The 23,301-nt window shown below is 41.4% G+C and overlaps 1 protein-coding gene across 5 annotated transcripts; it reads left to right on the top strand.

Annotated features, from left to right (window-relative positions):
• Positions 1-206: 206 nt before the first annotated feature.
• dnajb6b (DnaJ heat shock protein family (Hsp40) member B6b) lies at positions 207-23,301 on the top strand. 5 transcript variants are annotated; one of them, XM_035141972.2, is made up of 10 exons: positions 207-576; positions 7,421-7,541; positions 8,840-8,949; positions 10,652-10,726; positions 10,957-11,061; positions 15,169-15,303; positions 15,409-15,568; positions 15,653-15,723; positions 21,221-21,373; positions 22,285-23,301. In XM_035141972.2, exons 2-10 carry the CDS (start codon positions 7,477-7,479, stop codon positions 22,389-22,391), a joined length of 981 nt encoding a protein of 326 aa, XP_034997863.1. In that variant the 5' UTR covers positions 207-576; positions 7,421-7,476; the 3' UTR covers positions 22,392-23,301. The 5 variants fall into 5 exon arrangements, with proteins under 5 accessions (XP_034997863.1, XP_034997865.1, XP_034997866.1 ...); XM_035141974.2 differs by lacking the exon at positions 207-576 and adding an exon at positions 6,028-6,138; XM_035141975.2 differs by lacking the exon at positions 207-576 and having other exon boundaries at positions 7,279-7,541; positions 15,653-15,696.

The raw sequence follows: 23,301 nt of genomic DNA, 5'->3' as shown, positions 1-23,301 counted from the left end.
AGAAGTAAGTATATATATATTGGTGTACATTCACAACAGTATACAATTTGGTAAGAATATTAGATGAATGGGAGCAAACTAAAAAGTTTAAGTTATAAAACTTCCCCCCCTTGTTGAATCCCTTTTTATCATCTCCCAACATGTGGTGGCTTCATTTCTAAACAGTGAGAGGAGGCGGAGACGTGTCGTCCATCTTCACACAGTCTGTGGGCAGTAACTCACACAGGCAGCAGGTCACGAGGATCAGATGTATAAAGTGTGCTTTGGTCTTTTTATGGCCCTTCCATCTTCCACCAGGTCTGGAACAAACTAACGTTTAACATCCGTTTTGTCCAAACCAAGCACGCGTGCATATGGGGGGTCCCCAGCTGATGTGGCAGTTCTCCGGCGTCCTACAGTCCCTGAAGGCAGCAGCGGCAGCAGCAGCAGTACCCGCAGTTCACGCTCAGTTTCCGCACTGAGACCAGAGGACAGAGACCGGAGGACCCAGGAGACAGGAGGGACAGGACAGACAGGAGGGACAGTACAGACAGGAGCCAGAGGACAGACGCCCGGAGCGGACACTCCCCCACACAGGTGAGCCGAGCCGAGCCACCGTCTGAAGCTGCTCTTAATCTAACCGCTTGTATCCATTTAGCTCGGCTCGCTTCCTCCGTCGCATCGCTAACCTCCCGCACATGTGTGGATGCTGTGGTGCCGCTGTCTCTCCTCAGCTCGCCACCGGGTCATAAATGGAAATACAAAAAAAATCATCGTTGTTACTGTTTCACCAGTGACGCACGTTTCAGTTGAGTTAGCGTGAATTAGCCGGGAGCGTTAAGCTAGCTTAAAAACGCTATAAACCGCGAGCGGAGCTTTTCGTTGTGGCTCCAGCAGCTACAGCTAGCATCCGTGCTAGCTTAAAATACTCCAAGGAGAGAAGAGGAATATTAACCAAGCCTCTGGTTTCTGAAATTAATAGCGGGAATAGATGTAGTAGTTCTGTTTTATTAAAATCCTCGTAATGTGTTGTTGTAATGTGAATCTCATAAATGTTTCTGGAAGTTTCTGCCGGTCTTGCTGTGTTTCCCCAAGTTAACGCTGATTGTGCTGTTGTTAAAGAGGAAGACAACGCCTCCTCACTCCGTTGCCATTGGATACAGATGTCAGGAAGTTCAGCACACGAAATACAATATTTACCGGTGTCATGCTATACTGCCAGCAGAGTAGCAACAAATAGCAGCGACATTTTAACGTTATGATCATAGGTTGTATATAAAGGTGGACGCGTGCCTCCGCTTCCTGTTGTACAGAAATGAAGCCAAAATATCCCGGGTATGAATGCTGCCATCTTGTGCCGCTGGAGCTAGTTTCTGAGTTGCAATTTTGGGATGGAGTCATAATGTTGAAGGTCCCAGTGATGTTTGAGCTCGACCAATCACGAGTCTGTCTCAGCTAGGGCTGGGCAACAAAACGATAGACGAGAATAGATAATAAATTATCGCGATTTAACTTTTCCAATATAACATGAACACATGGACATACGTCCGTGTGATAGGAGCTACCTTAAATGACAGAAACCATCTTTGGGCAAACTTTATTCGACTTTTTAGTTTGGTTCATGTCCCATCCGCTAACATGGAGGATGCAGGGTTTGTGACCCACCAGGGAGCGATGGAGATGCTTTGGCTTTACTTTTGGGGAGCTGTCATGTCGTCCATCTTTATATACAGTCTATGGTTATGATGTGCAATATGGATACAGACAAGCAAATGTTGCTCCCTCATGTGAGGCCATAGTCGATCATTTTAACAGCTGATCATTCTTCTCTTAATTCAAGTAATTTATCTAAAATGTTTTTACTAGTATTTACTGCAGGAAATACCAACGGGTCTGTATTTCCTGTCCAACCTGTGTTGTGTACCATAAGAAAGTACAAACACACATTCATTTTGTCTCTTGACTTTTGCAAGTAACTAGTTTGGCAACTTTTGCAAAGTTATTCTGACTTGGCTTGTGGTAACTCGGCAGGCTAATAAGATGAGTGTAATAAGACAAGCATTTATATTGGTATTGGAAGTGTTAGCTAATTTTCCAAGGTAGTAGTTTGTTGAAAAACTTTTGGAGATTCCACATTCTAAACTGGAGCTTTACAGCTTGATAGCCTTTGTAATAAGGAAAGTAAAAGCTTCCTATTTTATCTTATCTGAGCAATGACAGAATCTACTTTGGCTTCGTGTTTTATTATTGAGATTGGGCTACTAAAAAACACTCGCATATAGACTTTATAGAATTTATTTCTGATGAATTCTGTGCTTTTTAAACTACTGTATGCAGTCATTATATACGTGATTGTTTCTTTGCTATAATCTGCTCTATATATTCTGTTCCTGTAAGTCATCGCATCTCTTTAATATAGCCTGATCTTGTGCAGACTTCTGAAAGAGTTCATTTTCATGTACAATACCAATGTTATAGTTTAAACATGTTATTCTTCCTGGATTATATCTCACACACTTTTATTTGTGAATGGTTTCCTTGTCCAAGTAGAAAAAGCTTACTTCTGTTTACAGTAAATGGGATCTTCTTTAGTAGAAAGAGGATGAGCTGCCTCTCATGTTCACACTCTGCTGTGTTTAAAGAACACACACACTTGTTGCTATGAATCCTTTGACTTAAGGTGCTGGCTCATTATTGTGTTGCATTTAGCTGTCATCTGCGTCTCTGCTCTGTCAGCTGTGATTTGTGTTAGCTGTTGGTTTCTTGCTGCTCTAGCTGTTTAGCCCGGTGCTCTTGTCTTGTTAATGTCAGAATTGTGGTGGTGTTTGCATGTCCTTTGACACTGACACACAACTGTGCACTCAGTGTTCAGTTCGTAATCAGGCGAGACTGCATTTACACACAATTAAATCTGTAGGGGAAAATTGGGTCTAAAACAAAGCTAATTTGTAATCTTGGACAGTTGCACATTTGTTTTTGCTGGAGCGCTTTGCTGTCAAAAAGAGAAATACTGAAGTCTAATCACATTAGTCTGTGTGTAGAGATAGTGATAGCACCAACTACTGCCAAAAGGAGGTAAGCCTTGTTTTACAACTTTAATTCAATTTACACACAATTTTCACCGTGTGGTCTACACTTGATGAAATCTACACTACGACTGTAATGCGTGATAAGTGGGTGTGGTCCAGCGCCGCGTGACGCCTTTTTTCTTGAATAATATACTCACATTTAACCTACATTAGCCCTGCATCAAAATTAGCTCTTTGAATATCTCATAGCTTTAAAATACATCTGCATTATGATCAAATATTTTCTTTAATGAGATAATACTAATTATTATAATTTATATAGTGGCCTGTAGTGTTGTGTGTAAAATCTGTGGTGTCAGTATAGACCTTTTTTTTCTTGAGTGTAAACTAAATACTCAACTTCAACTACAGGCCGATAATTCAACAGGCTGATGTTGTTTAGCCAATATCGACTTTTCATAAATATATCACTATGTGTATATGTGTGTGTATATATATTTATTTTCTGACCTTATTTTTCTTTAGTACTTTTCATTTTATGATAAATCCTTTTGTCTAATGTGTTTTCAAAACGTGTTCTAACCTGTTCTTCACGCCTTGACTCTACTGATGCATTGCAATGGAATTCAACTGAATTATTATCAATTATTTCATAAATTATGACAAAAAATTTAACAAATTAATAACCGTTGCACCAAAAACCTTTTAAATTTTAGTCCATCTAAATACAATAGTTACTACATAAAATAACTTAACATCTTTCACTTTTTGTCTCTTGTATCCACTGTTACACAATATTACACCTTCAAGGGAAATCTCATTTGCCACATCAGTACAGCACAGCAAAAGAACAGATGTTGTTGTAGTCTCCCACTGCTCGACTTGTCTGGAAGTTTTTTCTCTAAAATCCTGTGTAGATTTAACTCTTGAAAAAAATCCTGAGCTGCGGGATTACCTTTGCTGTTTGTTGACTTCTGTTTACAAGCCATGTGTAGACCCCTGAACTCACTATCTTTCCAATCACTCATAATCTTTCCCCTTGGCAAAGTCCTTTTGAACTCTTTGAGTAATCCCTCCTTTATCTATCCATTGATTTTTTTTGAGTCATATCGGGCTCCTGGGAATCCTTTGTTTCAAAGCCAGCTGGAAGATGTTGCCTCTCCAAAAAAATCAGGCCTGAGGTATCCACACAGACATTCATTCTCAGTCCACCTGTCAGAGGGTGAGGTGCTGGGGTGAGATCCTTTACTTAAAGTCCATGGCCCCTCAGCTGACTCCTGTGAAACACTGGAGCAGTAGCTCATCAGTGAGGTCTTCACCTCATCACTGACCGGAGAATAAAACCATCTGACCTGAGGAGAGGTTTCATCTTGGCTGCTTATACACGCGGTCGAGATTCATTAGTTGGGAGCTTGTGTCATACGTCAGGGTCAGATTAAAGGTCGACTAGTACATTCAGAGAATTGCTCTGTGAATCAGCTGTTGCTTCAACACCACAGCTCGACACACTGCTCACATACTGCTCCTCACTGGGGCTCAGTTTCAAGACATTAAAAAAAACTTTCTACTTCTGCACCTGATGATTTAAAAGTATCTGCTTATTTCTCAATTAATCAATACATTTTTTTATCCAGAAAATTTTAGATTGCAGTGAATAAATGCTGAACCAAGGTGACCTATAAGTTGACTTAATTGGTGGTAAAGAAATAGATGGATGATATGTTAATTTCTTCCAGTTGTAGAAAAATAATACTAAAATATCCCAGATACAAGTGCCGCCATCTTACACTTCTGTCATCATTTGGAGCCAGAGTCTGCGCAGTAGAGATAGTAGTGTAGAGCTGCTGTATCAGTGTGATATGAACTACTTAAAATGACAGAAACCATCTTAGTGAAAAAAGTTATTTGACAGGTACTTTTACTTTTTAGTTTGATCACTGTCCCATCCAACATGGAGGAGATGGAGTTAATTACCTATCCTACAGCCAGCCACCAGGGGCCGATCAAGATGATTTGGCTTCACTTTTGAGGAGCTGTCATGTCATCCATCTTGTACAGTCAATGAAGGTGAAACAGTGAAATAACTTTGTCCAACAACTTCGATTTCTATCATATTGACAAACCCCCAGAAGATTCTAACCAGGTAGCTCATTAATCACAACAAACCATGACAGTAAAAGATGAGTAATTACTGTAACTTACTCTTAAAAATAGATCTGGGAAAACCACTAAATGTACTGAAGCTTGTGGGAACAGATGTTCCCACTGTCAATTTGCTTAAAAAATTTATGAAGTCATTTAGCTAAAGACTGGTCAGGGATTGCTGCACAGCACAAATCCATTGATCACAATAATGATAAAAACCGTTCCTCTCTGGCTGTGCTCTAATTAGCTTTGTCTTTCAATTGACTTCTAACAGTGCTAATTTTAGGGAAATGGAAACTATCACAATTGCTTAGTTTTGTGAGCTGACAACAAGTATAGCCGTCACCTCTGGTTCAGTGAGACATCATGGGATTGACTGACCCACATCTGCTTCTCACTCTGTGGCCTGGTTCACGCCGAGCAGAGCAGAAATGCATCAGATCGGGGGTTAGCTGTGTAACGCTGCCACAAGGCAAACATCTGCACGTACAGTACATGCATGGATACATATACACACACTGCACACAACCAGGAGGAACCACATCTCCAGCAGGCTCTAGTGTCCATCTAATCCCGACTGCTGCGGTTAATGAAGGCTGATATGAGGGGGATAAAAGGTTGTTTAATATGATGAGTCAAGATATTGGACTTGGTTTTCAGAAAGTCCCAGAGGACAATGAGAACTTTGTGGGTAACATCTCTCTATATTTAGGTTGTGGTTTATAAGAGGAAGTACTGCACATATATAGAGAGAGAGAGAGAGACTCTGTAATAGTTTTTAGAATCAGCGAAATTGAACACAAAATGAGGGCGTGGATAATGAAGTGTCGAAGGGAAGACTGTCACGAGTTCACTGCCTTGTCCCAACCAGGAGTCCCTTGCAACACCCCCAGCCCCCCACATGCTCACAACACACAAACACAATCTAACTGCAAAGGCCACAGGTTAAAAATAGCAAACAAACAGGACACAGTGGACTCCCAGTGTAAGTAGTCCTCACTGGTTTGTTTATCAATTTTGTGTAATTGCTCAGCTCCCTCTTAACCCTCGCCTCTAGGTTTGCTTGGCATTTTCGTCATTCTTATGTATTATTTTGCCTGTCGACGACAGAAAAATATGTGTTGAGTTGTGAAAACAAACTGACAGGACATGGTGAAAGAAGTTAAAACACACTTAGTTAATCTGTAAGATCAGCTAAATCAAAGCTGAGATCGATTATGTATTCTTGTATATTATTGGCTTTTATTTTTTTATAAAGAAGTTCCACTTTAGCTTCTTATTGACCATGATCTGCCACAGATGTATAAGTGTAAGTTGAGGTATTAACGTCAAACGGGTTAAATTTATTTTAACGTTAAAGTAGGTTCGATTAATGGTTTCTGTTGATTGTTCTCTAAGCCCCAAACCTCCTCAGTTACCGTTGTTATGCCTTAAGTTTTCCTTTCTCACACACCTCAAAATGGTATTTACAATTAAAACACAGGCAGATTTAGTTATAAAAGTCTTTTGTAATTTATCAAACAGATAAACAAAAAACGTAGAAATAGTTGTCTGAAAAATGGAATCTGTTTCTGGCAGAGTTGATCAGGTTTGATTAGGTTTTAGAGAAAGACACGGTGGCTACAAAGAAGATATTTTGGGGTTTAAAACTCGTCCAAATCCAAATACGCTTTTATTTGTTTGATGTTTATTTGTACCTGCCACTACATTTAGATTCAATATGTTGGCAGCTGTTTTTACTATAAATCAAGTCGGCTAAGAGCAGTGTTCAGGAGATATTAACTTTAACTGGTTCGAAAGCACGACAACTTGGATAACTTCTGAGATTTCCTTTTCATTAGACTTGTTCTGTCTTGTTTTCAAGAGTCTGGGCTTCATAACTTGAGCATTACATCATAAAAAAAAATACTTCGTGATCTTTTATAGTGATATCTGAAATGGAAAAGAGAAACAGGATTCACATTTTCTCTCTTTCAGCCTTAGGCTAAGGGATGATCACCTACTTATTATGTAATTTTACTGGGCTTGTATTAGCTTAGCTGTCCTCCCCCCTGCATCTATCTCTATTTCAGTGCAGTTGATTACATTGTTGGGTATTGCCACCCTGTTTAATGCCACGGCCCCCTCCCTCCCCTTAACAAATTTAGCCCTCTGCTGTGGAGGGAAGATATCGTGCGCGTCACACATGGCTACGCTCAGTTGAAGTTCGTTAGGCTTTATCTCCTCAGGCTAACATGTCTTAACAGAACTCAACTTTCTCTCCACAGAGGCGACTTTGTGAATCTTCACAGGAGACAGCACCCACAAACACACAGACAGAGCCATGGTGGAATACTACCAGATGTTAGGAGTCCAGAGAAATGCAACGCAAGAGGACATCAAAAAAGCGTAAGTGCCCCTGAGTGTTTTTCTGCCCCAATTTTTCCCCCCGGTGTTGTTGAACATGCCCACCCAGAGTGGTGTAATAGGTTAATTATAACCACCTCCGGCTGTATAAACTGACACACGGGGGGAGAGCGAGAGAGAGCAAGAGAGAGCAAGAGAGAGCGAGAGAGAGCAAGAGAGAGCAAGAGAGAGCGAGAGAGAGCGAGCGAGAGCAGAGAGAGCGAGAGCGGAGAGAGTGCAATGAAGAAAGTTTCCACTCTTGTTCCTGTAACCTTGCTGCTGTCAAATACCTTCCCTCTACGCTCACCCGCCACTCACAGTCAAACCACGAAACAGGCCAGTTCCAGTTAATTCCATTTCCTCACAGGTTTCCCACTGACACCTTTTGCTTTGACAAATAAATTAAGGTGTCTATTTAAATGTAAATATTTAGGCAATATTTTTATTTTCAACTCTCAAATATCATTATCGATATTTGCCTCAATAATCTTGTATCATTTATGGCCCTATTCACATCCCGACGTTAGCACTTAGCTCTAAGCACCACTGTTCCTAAATACAGGCTCACAGTGCTGCTAGCATGGCTGTAAACTCTTAGTTTTGTTTATTGATTAAATGCTATAGGTTGTAGGTTACAGTCGGGTGAGCAAGCGTCAATACTGAGATCAGCGATGATTATTCAGATTACAGGCAAACATAGAGGGTGCTGTTGCTCTTACTTGTGAATACAGGCTTCGGACTATAAAGACCACAGAAACTGATATGTTACACTATTTTCAACCATGCAGCATTGTTCAGCTCAGTCTGTCCGGTTGACCAGTGACCAGGCTTTAGATACAGTCACAGATTACAACCATGACATGGACTACAAAGACTATTCATCGTAGATCCATAACCGTCAATCTCTGGATTGTGAAGCCTTTCTTTGACTTTCAGTCGTGAGTCTCGTCCACAGCATCTGTGTTTCCGCTGCTGGGGCTGCTGCTGGGCTCAGAAACAGCTGATGCAGCGTAAGCTGCTGAGCAGGGCCCACATTGTACGTCAATAGAGTTCAGACTGTCTTTGTTATTTCAGCTTGGGTGGGAAGAAAGAACACTGTGTGTGTCTGTGTAGTCATGTTAACCACTTTAATAAACTTCTTGCATGTGGATATGAATTTCTGACATCCCTACACTTTGCATCTATCTATCATTTGAGCTAAGACTTGTTTGTCATTGGTGTATCTATATAGGAAACAAAATTAATTTGGCTCTGTGTTTTATATCTGCTTGTATTTATGCAGTACTGTATTTCTGCTCCAGTTACAGAAAATTGGCATTGAAGTGGCATCCAGACAAGAACCCAGACAACAAGGAGGAAGCAGAGAGAAAATTCAAAGAGCTGTCAGAGGCGTATGAAGTGCTCTCAGATGGTAAGATCTTTTATTTTTACTGCTTGTACTGATGTGACAGTTCGAGCTCTATTTGAAATAATCTTTTTCAAAAAGACACATATTGTGTTTGACACCTCAGATATGGAAGTTGATCCTGAAACAGTTTGTTAAACTCGTTCAAGACAGACTGTTCGTAGTAAGCCCTTCTTTTAGCATAAAGCTTTTTATTGCTATTATTATTGTTTTCATTTATTGCCCAGCACTAGTATTCTATATAAAGGACATTTTTTGATTGGTAACAAAACAATATTTGAGGTTTAGTAACTCAGTCCTGCTGATAAAATGAATATTTATCTTGAATTGGATTTATAAACCAACAGGTACATTTCTGTATCTGGAGGGGATGAGCATAAGCTCTAGTATTTAAATGTAGGTCTGAAAGCAGAAAAATAAGCATTTAACATTTTACTAGTCTCTGTTAAGTACCACACACCCTGTCACAAACGGCAGGTATTGTATGTATTTAGACTGCTCAGTGTCAGGAATGTCTATGCTGGAATGTGAACGTCTACTTCATTTTAAACATCTGGTGTTGTGGCTTTAGTTTTACTTTCTGTTTGTCATATTGTTGTGCTTTAAACAATTCTAAGTTCAGTCTGAGTGTGTTCAGGTGCTGATGGTTACGTCCCTTTTTGGCTGAACAGCAGCATTGTGTAGTTTGAAAAGCTCACAGAATAAATTCAAGCTGCTGAATAAGAAAGAAGATGTATTTGATGGATGTAATGTGGAAAATGTTAACACAGTTTTTGACTTGGCAAATTAAGTCTGGGCCTGAAGTTAACATTAACTCTCCAATTTGAGCTGGGGTTGTTTTTCACTGCAATTTTGTAAACCGATCCAAACATTGTATTTGTGTTTGTACCTGTCTTCTGAAAACGTGATCGGTCCACGATGTCTCGGTTCCTTTTTTAAAACTCATTAAATGAACCACTAGACTAGACTTCATGGAACAAACTGGTCTTCGTCCAATTGTTAAGCTATGGGTTTTAGGTTACAGCCGGGTTAGCAACACTCTTTTACTGAGTCACCTTCAGGACTCATCCCCCAGGCATCTAAAGCCATTTACCAGAGCGTGCCAGGTTTCGGTATTCAGTGGAAAAAGACACATTTATGTTGGTACTAAAACGATCTTGTAAAAGTTGAAAACTAGTAAAACAAATATTTGTATCTTGAGTGGGTGATAATAACAGTGTAAATATAGTCGTAAATGTTTGAGAACAGAAGCTTGTCACATTTTGTCTGTCGTCGTTAAGCACCACACACTCAGTCACAAGATGCAGGCAGTTTCAGCTTTTAAACTACTCAATGTCACCCTCTGTTTGTCACCTGATGCCTGAGACGATTATCAGTTTAGTGTGTAAATGTGTCTTTAGTTGCTGCTGATAGTTTACTGCTCAACAGCAGCTTTGCCCAATTTGAAATGGTCACGGCACAGAGCTGAGCTGGTAAATTAAATAAACTATATTATTATGCATTTTTTGAGTGTAATGTAGAAATGCTGAACTATTTCTGATGTGCTGAAATAAGTCTGAGGCAAATTGAAATGTTGCGTGGGGCTTTTATTTTGACGTCAACATTTTATTTGTTGGGTGAAGACAAATAAATAAGGTAGATAAGACAACAGAAGAGGAATTTTTTTGTGTGTCTTTCAATCTCATCCGTCCTTCTCTTCCCTCCACAGAAAGTAAGAGGAATATTTATGACAGATACGGCAAAGAAGGCCTTTCAGCAGGAGGAGGCGGAGGAGGCGGAGGAGGTAAGGAGATGACTTTTAAAGTAAATGATAAATATTTATGTTGGTGGCAGATGTTTGATTTCAGTTGGTAATTCTAATAAGGACATGGCAACATATGATCATTTATTCATTCATCTGTGGCACAGCCTGGTTTTGTATTGATTTTTTTATAACCTGTAATGATAGCAGTGTGTGTAATCCTGCCTTTAATCCCTAGTTCATGAGCTCTGTTGTTGTTTTATGTTTTCCAGGAGGCCATTACAATCACTATGGCGGTGGCAGCTTCACATTCCGTAATCCTGAGGATGTTTTCAGGGAATTCTTTGGTGGCAGAGATCCATTTGCAGATTTGTTTGGTAAGTCCGTTTCATTTCTGCTGAGGCACTGGTGAGATTTCTTGTTTTTCACAGAGCAGGAGGAGCGAGGGACTGAATAGTGTCCTAAGAGTGTGGAGTATGCAATGGCTATTATTAACTTGATAATTTTATCTGGTCAAAGATATACATGGATGGCCTGGGAAGGCTCAAGAGAGACAGAGAGTAGTTCATCGTGTTCGCCTCAGTTTTATGTATGTATATACTCTGGTATAGTTATTTTGCCTTCTAACACGAAGCTAGCAGCTCCTGCTCTGTGGAAATTTGAAAGATGGAGCCTCGGCACCTAGAAAACCTTCTGTAAATCCTGGTGCTAATCTCTCACAGTGCTGCAAAGTGCATGTCCAAATCCAATACACTAAGTACTGCTCCCCGCAGGGGGTTATCTTCCATTAAATGTCACACGCTGGAGTATCTCTGCTGGATGTCAACTAATGTCAACTTCATTATGTATCATCATCTCATTACCAGGATTTAAACTCTTAATTTACTCCCGCTTTTTAAAAAGGCTCTTATTTTACATCACCCTTACAATCAGTTCAAAAGCAGCAGCATGAATACAGAATGTTTTTTCAGTCGTTGAAAGGTGCCATCTGGTTACAATAGATAAATAACAAGACGAAGATTAAATACATGTCTAGACTGACACTCAGTAGAGGACAACAGGTCCTGTAAATTCAGTCAAGCTGCACCAAATTACACACATGCATAGATTTCAGCCCCTTAACATCCCTGATTTTCTTCACCGAAATCCATGAATTGTCCCTGCGAAATCATCCAAAGTGTCCTAAAAACCTCACACTGTTAAAGAAAGTGATAAAGAAAAAGTCCTGCATCTGCAACTTTGTTTGGATGAGAGCCAAAATTTATTGGGTTCTATCCTGGTCCAAGTTTCGTTTAACAATGTTCTCTAGATTTTGTGTAATCTTGTGAAAAATCAAACAAACAAATGCACAGGGGCAAAATCGTAAAAGAGAAAATGTTTGTTCTGCTGTTGACCAGCGGCGTCTCATTAGTTGTAATGTCATCGTCTTGTCATGCAACAGCTGATTGTGTCAGAAATGTGGATCGTTGAATTAAGGATTCGAGAGTAACAGGAGTTTTAGCGCCTGCCGTTGGTTGTCTGGGTTCAACAGAGGGCTGATTGGAAGGCATGTGTATTTCACCCCGCGTAGCTCTAAATATGGAGCTCAGACACAGCCAGTGGATGGATATGAACGTCTACATCACTCAACTGGAATGCTTTCAAAAATAGCTTCCGTATTAAAACAAAAGCAGATGTAATAATGCCAAGTGTGTGTGTGCTGTGTGCTCTGTGTGCATAAAACATGATATGATTTTAGCTCCCAAACAATATCCGTGCAACACAAATCCTGAAAAACAAATATTATGAGTTATTGGAGCTGCTTACAAATAAGAACTTGTAAAGAACGCAGTCGTCATCATCATCACAGCCGTTATATGTTTTTATCAAGTGTAGACAATGACATGCACTACTGTTCTTATTTCCATGGATAAGATAAAGTGAAAGTGGCAGCTGTTGCTGTTTACTCATCTCGGTAAACAGAGACTGTTTAAAAAAAGCCAAACCATAAAGCTGTCTGCGCTGTCGCACAGGAGAGTAAAGTTCAAGATCTATTTTGACTGAGTGAAAACCTTCATTATGTTCAGTTATGACTCTGGCAGAACATCCATCTTCACCGAGTTTATCTCAAGTGTATGTTTAAGTATTTTTTTTCCCTTAAAGAAACGCTTTGTTTTTTTTGGGATGTTCGTTGAAATGGCAGGATTCAGTTCTGTCCAGTCTCCAGTCCCGAGTGTCCTGCAGCTCGTCACAGCGAGCAGCAGCTGGTCTTGTGGATCTGTCACTCAGCCACCGAGCGCATCCAGCAGACTGGGGGGGGGGGTGGGGTGGGGGGGGGGGGTTGAGACAAATACAGATTCACACGATGAGGAGCACCCAGTCGTCTGCCAAGTACAGCCCACACACTTTATCTAAAATGAACATTTGAAGAAGTAGATATCAGCAGATCAACTTTTATACATTTGAAGGTATATTTTTTTAGCCTTTGTGCCTTTTCACAAGATAGTGAAAGAAGGAGAGAGACGGGAAATGTAGGGGGCGGGGGGGGGATCCGACCAGCTGGGAGTCCTATTGCTTGGGGCATGAATACCCATTTGGTAAACGCCCAGACCATTCAGCTATCGGGTCGCACACATACTGTGGAAATTGCCAAAATATTTCCACAATGTCTCCCTGGGCAGCTTCTATAATAACCTATTGTTTGGTTTGTTTGTCAACAGGATGACACAAAAACTACTGAACTAATTTCAACTAAACTTGTCAGAACGATGGGACACGAGGCGAGAAAGAACCCATTCAATTTTGTTGTAGTTACGAAGTCATTAATGTTTTCCCTCAGCTTTCGAATATGTACATCCTGAAAACCCACTGTCATTTTAATTTGCCCTGAGCTGATACACCCTCTGCGGTGCTGTGCAGGCGTGGCACATTCTTCTCTGAATTAATCTCAGTCTTTGTGCTTGACAGGTCTTAAAAGTTATGTCAGAGTACACAGGCAATAGAGGGCTGTGCTCTCCCTCTGAGAACGCCTCAGCTCTTCTTCTAAGCCACCTCTTACTGTACAGTCATGGAATGGAAGCAGAATTTAGATGTTTTCAGTGCTTTCATTCCTATTTCTTACTCTGTTGTCTGCCGTCTTACAGGCAGCTTCCTAAAGGCTCCGCTGGCTTGTCTAACGTCTTCTAGGTAAATGGACAGTAATGCAGTTACAGCAGTGGTCAGGGGATACTTTTATTTTAAGCTTTCTGTCTGAGAAAGCTCTGTACCTTCAAGGTTGAGGGGAGAGTCTTCTTTCAGCGAACGGTGCCAGTGATCCAGTCGTAGCCTGCTGGGCTGACCCAGATTGGCAGCACGCAATTAGTAGCATGTCCACAGGGCTTTAGGAGAAGAATTAGTGACGGGCACTTAGACAGTTTAAGGTTAAGATTGTTCAAGAAATTACAAACCGGTGCCCTGATGTCCATTTTTTGGGTTTTGTATCAGGTACTGTAACTCGATGCAATGTCTTTTACCTTAAAGTATCAGCTTTGAACGCCTGTTCTTGCTGTAGATCATTTAAAAACACTTAGAATTCATTAAAAAACAGCGTTTATCTCCAATATTCAGTGAGGAAACTTGTTACAACAGGTCTTCTGGTTAAAAAAAGCCAGGAATTATGGGTAATATCCACCCTTTAGTTGTGTTTCAGTTCAGTGAGTGGGTCCACACAGTCTTCACATTGATGGGCTTTGTTTTTTCTCTACATGAAAACCCCTTAATCGTTTGGACATGGAGCCCAACAGAATCAATCACCACGTGTGTCTGCAGGGGGCGCTGTTGCTCAGTAAAAGATACACGGTGTTGCTTTAAATCTTTTGGAAACTAGAATCAGCCTTAAAGCTGCTATAATCAATATTATTTCAACAGTGGATTAAAATACTGTTAAATGAGAAAGTGGTCATATGTTGAGAGTGAGTCATCCCCCCAACTCTTCTCAGGTCTTGAAGTGTTGAGTGATTAAGTGTCTGTCAGCTCATTGTTTAGGTTTCCTGTGCTGCCTCTTCACTACATCTGTTCACTCTCACAAGCCTTGCTTTGGTCGCAGCAGCTATTTTCAGAAAAAAAGCTTTAAAACCTACACATGGTCCACTGCCTGCTCAGCACCCCACAGCAGACGGATGGACTTAGCGACTTGCTGGTAAACAGAGAGGAACATTCAGCAGCTAAAAGAGACCGATGTTTCCCCGAGGAGCTGGTGGAGACTAAAAATAGACAAATAGAAGCTACAGAGAGAGAATATTGGACTTAAATTCATCAGGTCGTCAGAAACATGAGTCCAAATGAAGAACATGGAATATGTTGCTCTGCCTCTGCTCTGTGTGTTAATACACAATTTACACACAGAGCTATTAAGTTCATCATACTTTACAACTTCAAAGTGATAATACATCAGTGCTGTGTTCGAGGTTTAAAAATGTTTCTCATGCACAAATCACCAACTCATAATCTACGATTGTTTTTTACAGCCGAAGACCCTTTTGATTTCTACGGAGGCAATTGCGGTCGCCAGAGAGGCGCAAGTCGGAACAGGATGGGCGGCCCGATCTTTGGTTTTGGGGGCTTCCCAGCTTTCGGGCATGGCTTCTCAGGGTTTGATTCAGGTGAGTCCATCCCGACAAATATCTTTGACCTTTAGTAGATGCCTGTGTCATTGAGAATTTACGATGCTTTCATATTTTAATACTGTTTTCTTTGCTCTTATACAGGTTTTACCTCGTTTGGAGAAATGGGTGGAGGAGGCATCACCTCTTTCTCTTCTTCATCTTTTGGTGGCGGCGGCGGCGGAGGAGGAGGAGGGATGGGTAATTTCAAATCAGTGTCGACCTCCACAAAGTTCATCAACGGCAGAAGAATTACAACAAAACGGTAACGTACATTTCTAACTCGGTAGCATCTGTATCAGCCTGAATCTTTGCTCTCTAAATGTTTTTTTTAATGTTTTTGGTACAGGATTGTGGAGAACGGCCAAGAGCGAGTGGAGGTGGAGGAAGATGGTCAGTTAAAATCTCTTACAGTTAATGGTAAGGAGCAGCTCCTAAGACTGGATAACAATTAAATATCACGCCACGAGATTTGATCAACACTCCGTTTTCACACCTGGGAAAAAAACAAAACTGGCCGAGTGACGATGTTTGCTACCGATGGGTCGGTCTCTCCTCTCTCTGTCTTCCTGCGTCTCATTCCTGCAAGAACAGTTTTCTCATTCTGGCTTTAGCTGCAGGCGGAGGCACGAGAGATCTTCAGTGTTTGTATATTTGTATTTATTCCATCATCACGGGGGGGACCATCTTTGCTGCGATTTGTGTTTTTTGTTTCCTTACAATAATTGAATTGTACTTTTACTTCTGCCACATGCACAAAGCTGAGTATGTGCTCGATATAGATATAATCTTTTTTTTTTCCTTTTGAGGTGGATATTGTCTTTCTTCGTAGCAGGACACGCCGTACACATGGACTTCCACATCATTTCTGCTCTTCTCACTTGACCAGTTTCACAAGTGAACGATAAAAGCTTTACCACTCGGCCCGAATTTCTTTAACTTGAACCTCACCTTGCTAACCTGTTAACTTTTTACCATGACCATGCGTGTGTAACATGAATGACACATATTATTAATAAATTAATTCTAATGTGCATTTTCCTTACTTTTACATCTGTTTGCATATTTGAGAGATGTTTTTTTTTTGCATGATTGCTGATTCCAGGAGGCTGCTTCGTAGTTTCACTGTAACTTTGTCAGCGGAACGTGCACTTTCACTTTAATACTGTCAACCGGAGACACAGGGAACAACTTTTTGCCCTTTGTTGAAAGAAAAGAGAAAAAATAAATAAAGATTTATTCAGATTTTGGTCAATAAAGTTGAGTTTGATGTTGTGAAAATGCTTCTGCAGTCACCTGGTGTCTGTGTGGTGTTTTCCTTCAGCCTGAGTGACTTTGCATCGTCTCACTCTAACTGGAAATATGAAGTTTGTGTGTGCACATGTGCCTGATCACATTTTCAATCTGCTTCACACAATAAAGGAAACCACAGTGGCTGCTTGTTGTGTACACTCACCCATCATACAACTCACTGTGTGCATCATTTTTAACCTACTAATGTCACTGATAACACAGCACAGTGGTAAAGTGCTAAAAAAAAAAAATGACGGGAAAGATAATATGAAGAAATCTTTTTTCCACAGCAACGTTACGTTTCTCTATTCAAACCCTGAGGTGTGTTTTTTCTCCTGTGTGGTAGGTATGCTTTACCTTTACAGACCAGGTGAGGGTGGAACAACCCCCTCCTCCAGGATTCATCCACTCTTCCTCTTTCTTCATTTTATCTCTGCCCCTCCCATCGGGACATTTTCATGGGCTTTTATAAATGCCGATACTGCAACTCTTACATGTGCTGAACAGAACCTGAGCTCTGCAGAGACGCCGAGGCAAACCGGTGACTCTAAATGATCTTTCATATTAGCTGCAAAAATCGAAAATTACGTAAAAAACATGTCTCGCTTGGGGCTTTAAATGACTAAAAGTGGGTTTGTCAGCACTCCCTCGAACAGAAGACAATCGGCTCTGACTCAAAGCTCAACTGTTGTAGTGCGAATAATTGCAGTTGGCTCAGAGGTCACTGTGCACTGACAGAAGAAGAGTGTGTGTGTGTGTCTTTGTGGAGGAATGTGCTCGGGGCTGGTTTATTTACACAAGACCCAGTGCATATCTTTTGTGAGACAGGAGAGAGAAACTGGGGAGGAAGAGCAGCCTGAAGCCCTCAGTGGACTGAAGTGTGAAGTCTCAGCATGTGATATCTGCGTAAAATACCAAAAATATGAACATGTTGATTGGCTAAGTTAGTAGTGGATGCCATGTTTTATGTGTTTGTTTCGTCCTTTCAATTTCCTTTCACCAGCTCTGGTTTAAGCGGTGGTTACGCCTGCGCAGTCCTGTTGCTAGGCAACAACGCAGCCTTGCGCCAGGCACTATTTAGACTTACGCATCCTGTGCGCGCTCAGCTCTCCGTGTTCGTGCGGAAGAAGCGCACAGCGGATTAGGGATAGATGTAGATATGGGTTATTACAGAGAACAGTAAGCACATTTAAATAGTGATAAAATCTACAAAATGTCCATGTGTTTATTTATATTTAACTTCCTGGTAGTTGTAAAAATCACGAGTCAATCTTCAACATAAGACAATGACGGAAAACAAGCAGCTGAATGAGAGGTAGGGGTTATATTTATGGTGCAATAGAGCCCTCTGCAGGACCAATATATATTAATCTGTGCCAGAACAGGGTTTCTGGATCTGTGACTTCATATTTAGCAAACTGGAACTAAACGTTTGCCGAATTATATATTTGCGGTTCCTTATTGCAATGTGTCAATATATGTACAGACTAATGTCACTGAATCACTTTGATACTGAAGAAAACGCTAAAACGTGAAGAATATCAGGCGAGTTCTGGAGCGTCTTTTTTCCTCTGATCTATAATCTGTATATTCAGTAAAAATTTCCTTTCGGATTCACTCATGTTCAAACTTTTTATTTGAACAAGCTTGATCATTTGAAGTTACAAATACTTGAAGCAGATAGTGCAAATAATCAACATACTTGTGAATGAATTTATACACTTTGTGTCATAACCGTTTCTGGCTTTGTGACTTTTATATTTTAACAAAATGGAATCGCGGATTTATCTATTTGCAGTTTGTCTTTATAATGTGTCCATAGATATGCAGATTAATATCACTGCATCACTTTGATACTGAGGAAAACGTAAGAACCAGAGAAATCTCAGGTGAGTTCAGGGGCGTCTTTTTTCCTCTAATTTATAATCGGTATTTCGCTGTTTATCCGTGATTGACATCAGAAATAAAGGTTCATTCAAATTATAGCTTTTATTTTAAGAAAGTTAGAATTAGCATTTTGTTAAAGAGAAGCAGAAATCCAGGAAAATCCAAAAAACGTGTCATAATTGAGATTTTTATTAATCCATGTTGGATTTTCTTCAAAAAAACACACAAAGCTTAAGAAATAAAGTAAAATAAGAAGTTGAAGAAAAGTAAAACCATCAGATCTCAATTCATTCTCAGATCTGTTTTTCTTTATTATCAGATATTTTGATTTGATGTTGTACCCTCGTTTGGCCACTAGATGACACTGTTCGTATACAAAAGACCTTGTTCCCCAGGAATCACAAAATCAGCAGCTGAAGACTAAATGAAGCAACATGTGAGAATTTAATCAATGTTTATATGTCAGCACACTTTTTGTTATTTACAATTTGATAAGACCGGCTCCGTGTTTCCACGGAGGAGTTTCCTCGCAACAAAAACAGCATCCATCAACTCCAACATGACACATAATACTGTGATTTCCTGTCCTAGAGCCCCCCCCCCACGTTGTGAAAAATGACTTCCTGTCTGCAGGGAGCGACATCCGGTCTCATCCACTGTTCCATCCCTCCTCCACCTCGTCGCGAAGCCTCAGCTCGGCCCTCGAGCCGCAGGCCTCTCACTTTATGAACGATGGCAGAGATAAGCTGCCGGTTTCTCCTCGGCTGAGAGTGTATCTCTCTGTGCTCGGCTTTAAAGTCACATCAGCACGACAACAGGCGACTTGAGGTTGACTGCAGAAAGTAATCTGATCGATAGTTCTCATGAAGCCTCGTCCTGAACACTGATTAATTTGAAACGTCCACTGAAAGCCTGTCCTGCCAAGGCCGAATCTGTCCGTCACACGTGTTCTGCCTGTGTGTGTTTACAGTGTCAACCCGTGTGTTTGTGCCTGTGCACACGCTCTTGTGTTGCAGTCTAGACAGTGGGGAGCAAACAGCCTGCACAGACGCACGCAGCATTGTTTAGCCCGGAGACAAATGACAGGCACTCTCGAGACAATAGCTGCAAATGAAAGCGTCCAGGAGCTCGACAGTGTTCACTCTGCTTTTCAAATTAAGTCCTTGATCCAGAAAATAAAAGGCCTCCGTTATGAGCATTAGAAGATCTCATTATCATCGCTGCTCTTTGATATTGTTTTTGTTGGAATTAATTAACTGATGATGGATTATTGCGACTTGATGGGATTCTTATCGCCCAGGTAACCGGGGCCCGTAATAGACGCAAATGATTGGTCCTTTGGAGTAAAAGAAACAAAGTGTGCAACCTTGAAGTCGCCTTTTGGCTTATTCCAGCCGTCTGACTTCACCTGAGATCACCAGACACATGCACGAGCAGCTGCAGCCACGAGAGTAAAACCACCAATTGTCCTGTTTCTGCTGATCCACTGGGAGTCCGCCTCCCTCTCTCGCTCTCTCTCTCTCTGCAGGGTCACCTCTGTGTTTTTAAAGCAGCGTTCGATTTAAAAAGGTAATTTGAAATGTAAGAAATCCAAGTCTGGGCCTAAAATACACACAAATCACATTTAAATTGAGTGTTTTCAGCGAGAAAACACGCCGCAAAAAAAGTACTCGGGACAATTTTGACCTTAAGAGACTCTAGAGACAAAGAAATTGGACTCAGGTCAAAATGGACGACCTACAGTAATAAGATGCCCGTTCAAAGAGGATTGGAATCCAGGGACGTCTTTGTCTTTCCTCGAAACCCCCTGAGCTCTTCCTGACGGAATCGAAAGAGGAGAGTGAGCTATGTCACGTGAAGTAAAGAAAATATACCGCGGATGGAGTTTCAGTTTACCATTAAAGCGACTGTGTGTTTATGTTTCGATGGCAACACGCTGCCACAGGTACACGTCAAACAAAGCTGCCGTGTCTCTAATGACCCCCGGTGCGTCTGAGGCCATTACGCTCCGTTCCCGGGGATTTTGAAAAAACGCTGCTGCAGACTCTCCTCTAAATGGGACCAGGTTCGGCACAGTGAGCATCTGGCCTCTTTTCTTCTCCTCCTCTCTGCCTTAATTACACAACACAATGGCCATGAGATCTGCCTGTAATCTCGCAGCATAATAAGCCCCCCCCCCACCACCCCCATCCTCTACGCCCCTGCCTGCCACTAATTCAATATAAATGTAAATTACCCAGAGAAAAGAATAACCAAATCTCATTTTATTTACATGACTAATCACAATAAAGTCAGGCAGATGAAATATGAATGAAATATATGTTTGGCTTTAGGAAGGAAGGGAAGGTTCTGCTGCGGCGCCTCGGGGACTCTTTGAACTTCTTGCTTTTATATCATCTTTGTTGTTTCCTGTTGGTTACATCAATATACCTTTTTACACTTGTGCTCAACTTGATGCACCAGATGTGTGTTTCTGCTTTTTTCCCTCATGTCTGATTGTATTCACACTGCCAAGGGCACCGCAAGGTAATATGTTTTCCTTTCAGCTTTTTTCCTGCGCCGCACATCTCACGTCAGAAGGCTGGAATTCATAGGAGCTGCATGGGGGAGGAAAAAAAAAATACAAATAAAGATTTAATGTTGGTTTGAACACCTCAGGCGACGCATCCAGACAGCAAGAAAACAGGGTTTAGTAGTGATTCATTCCCGCTCTGCTCTGCTGTGCTCACACCCACAGACATCGCAGCCGAAGACCCCTCGGAGGAAGAGGGCCGTCGCCGCAGACAGAACGCACTTCCTGGCCTCAGCTTGCACCCACGCTACCTGAGGAACTCCACCCAAACCCCCGCAGAGGAAGAGGAGGACCACGGCCTGCAGTGCCTAACGAGAGGTCCGCCCACCGTCCCACCGTGCCAGGCTGATTAATCACCGGCACACTGAGCTCCCCTTTAAAGACCGGAGTCTTAATAAGCACAGCTAATTGTCTGCTTTTGTGTCTGACGGCCACACAAAGCACGGCGAGGACGAGCGGCGTGCTTGACTGGCAGGTGTAAACATGGAGGACAGAGGTGTTCATTAGGCGCCTCTGTTCTACATCCTCGTAACGACCGGGGGTCAAAGGTCGCCCTCTGTTTTCCCCTCACGGGGTCAGGAAGTCACGCACAAAAGCCGAGCCATTACATGCCCCTGAATGTTTCATAACAGCAGCTTCATTCGTTAAGGAGGGAACCTTTAACTTCGCCGCGCTCGGCTCCTGCTGCGACGCAAACAAAGGCCCTAACTCGGTTTCTGAGATAATGACACAAACTGCTCAGATATGTGTCTCCAGAGAGAGAGAGAGAGAGAGAGAGAGAGAGTTTCTTAACTACAGCTAGAAGCCTTTTAAATGTGAGAAGAAGTAGAACGAGTTCCTCCTGCGACTGTTCTCACAAGCTGTGACTCATACATGTATTAATAGTTAATGAATGATTTACTGATGCTTTACAGATATCTGTGTTTATCTGTTGAATTCTCCAGTGAACCGCTGAACCTCTGACCCTCTGGCTGCACTCACATCACAGGGTTTTAATGAATTAACAAAATGTTTCATGTGAATGACTGCGTTCAAGATTTAGGCTAGGTAATATATATAGAGACAACTATATCTATACTATTTTTAAGAGATTAATAGTGATTAAGTGATACTCATATACGCAGATAAATCATTAGTTAGAGTTTATAAACCCCTAACAAATTGTGACTTGTTATAAAGTGGTAATAAACGATTGAAATGTTTAATGATAACTCTTTTTTATTTTGTAGGACACACGGACTCCAAGAGGAAGAAACTGTGGCTAAAGGAGGAGTCCAAAAAGAAAAGAGCTCCTCGACTCTTCCCACGATTCGGTGGACTCGGCTCCTTTTTTTAAACGCACACACACACACACGCACACACACGCACACACACGCACACACACACCTACATAGTTGTTGGCAGAAGCGCCATCAATCACACGTGGCATTATTTCATCTGTGCTACGTATCAGAGGCCCAACATCCCCACTGTGCCGTATCTTCTCTTGTCCATCAGCTGCAGTGCAGATTATAACCACTGTACACGTTCATCAGCTGAGCGCCAGCCTGCAGAGACCTCACGTCCATGTTTTGTTTTGTCCAAGGTGCTTTTTTTTTTTGTAGTTAAGCTTTTGCATTTTGCTGTATTTATTGTTGGGGGCTGTGGATGTACAGTGAGCGTTCAGAACCCTAATTAATCTCCTACGTTTGGACTGCTCCACGTTTTTGGCAGCGTGTTTTTTGTCAGAGCGCGTGTTTGCATTTGAACGGGTTCCGGTGGAAGGAGAATTACAGTAGCGGCCTTGTTTGTGATAAGCGTGAGAATCACTGCACTAATACTGTAAAGCAAGTGAGAGTAAATGAAGGTCAGGCTGCTCAGTGAATCCTTTCTCCAATAGAGAGAATAGAGAGGGGAGAGAACACAATGAAAGCACTTAAGAGTCAACGTTTTTTTTACAGAAAGAGATGAACATATTCTGCACTCTCCTGCGTCATATATGAAAACTGATCATCAACACTCTGGCAGTAATATTATCCACAATATACCACGACTCCCACAGGACGAGAAACTGCTTCTAACTCCTCTGAAAAAACATGATTTCCTGGATTCAAGTGTTTCACAAAAGAGACAAACACGACAGTTTCCCTCGTCTGACTTGTCCTTGACAGTTTGTTCTCATGATTAGCGAGTGGAAATGTGGAAATGTCAAAGAAATGTTCATTTTTTTATGGACTCTTACAAATAAATGCGTAAAGAAAAACGTG

The sequence above is a fragment of the Hippoglossus stenolepis genome, chromosome 19 (genome assembly GCF_022539355.2).
Source record: "Hippoglossus stenolepis isolate QCI-W04-F060 chromosome 19, HSTE1.2, whole genome shotgun sequence".
Classification (NCBI taxonomy): Eukaryota; Metazoa; Chordata; class Actinopteri; order Pleuronectiformes; family Pleuronectidae; genus Hippoglossus; species Hippoglossus stenolepis.
Note: the sequence above shows the minus strand (reverse complement) of the source record. Positions and strands in the feature narration are given on the sequence as shown.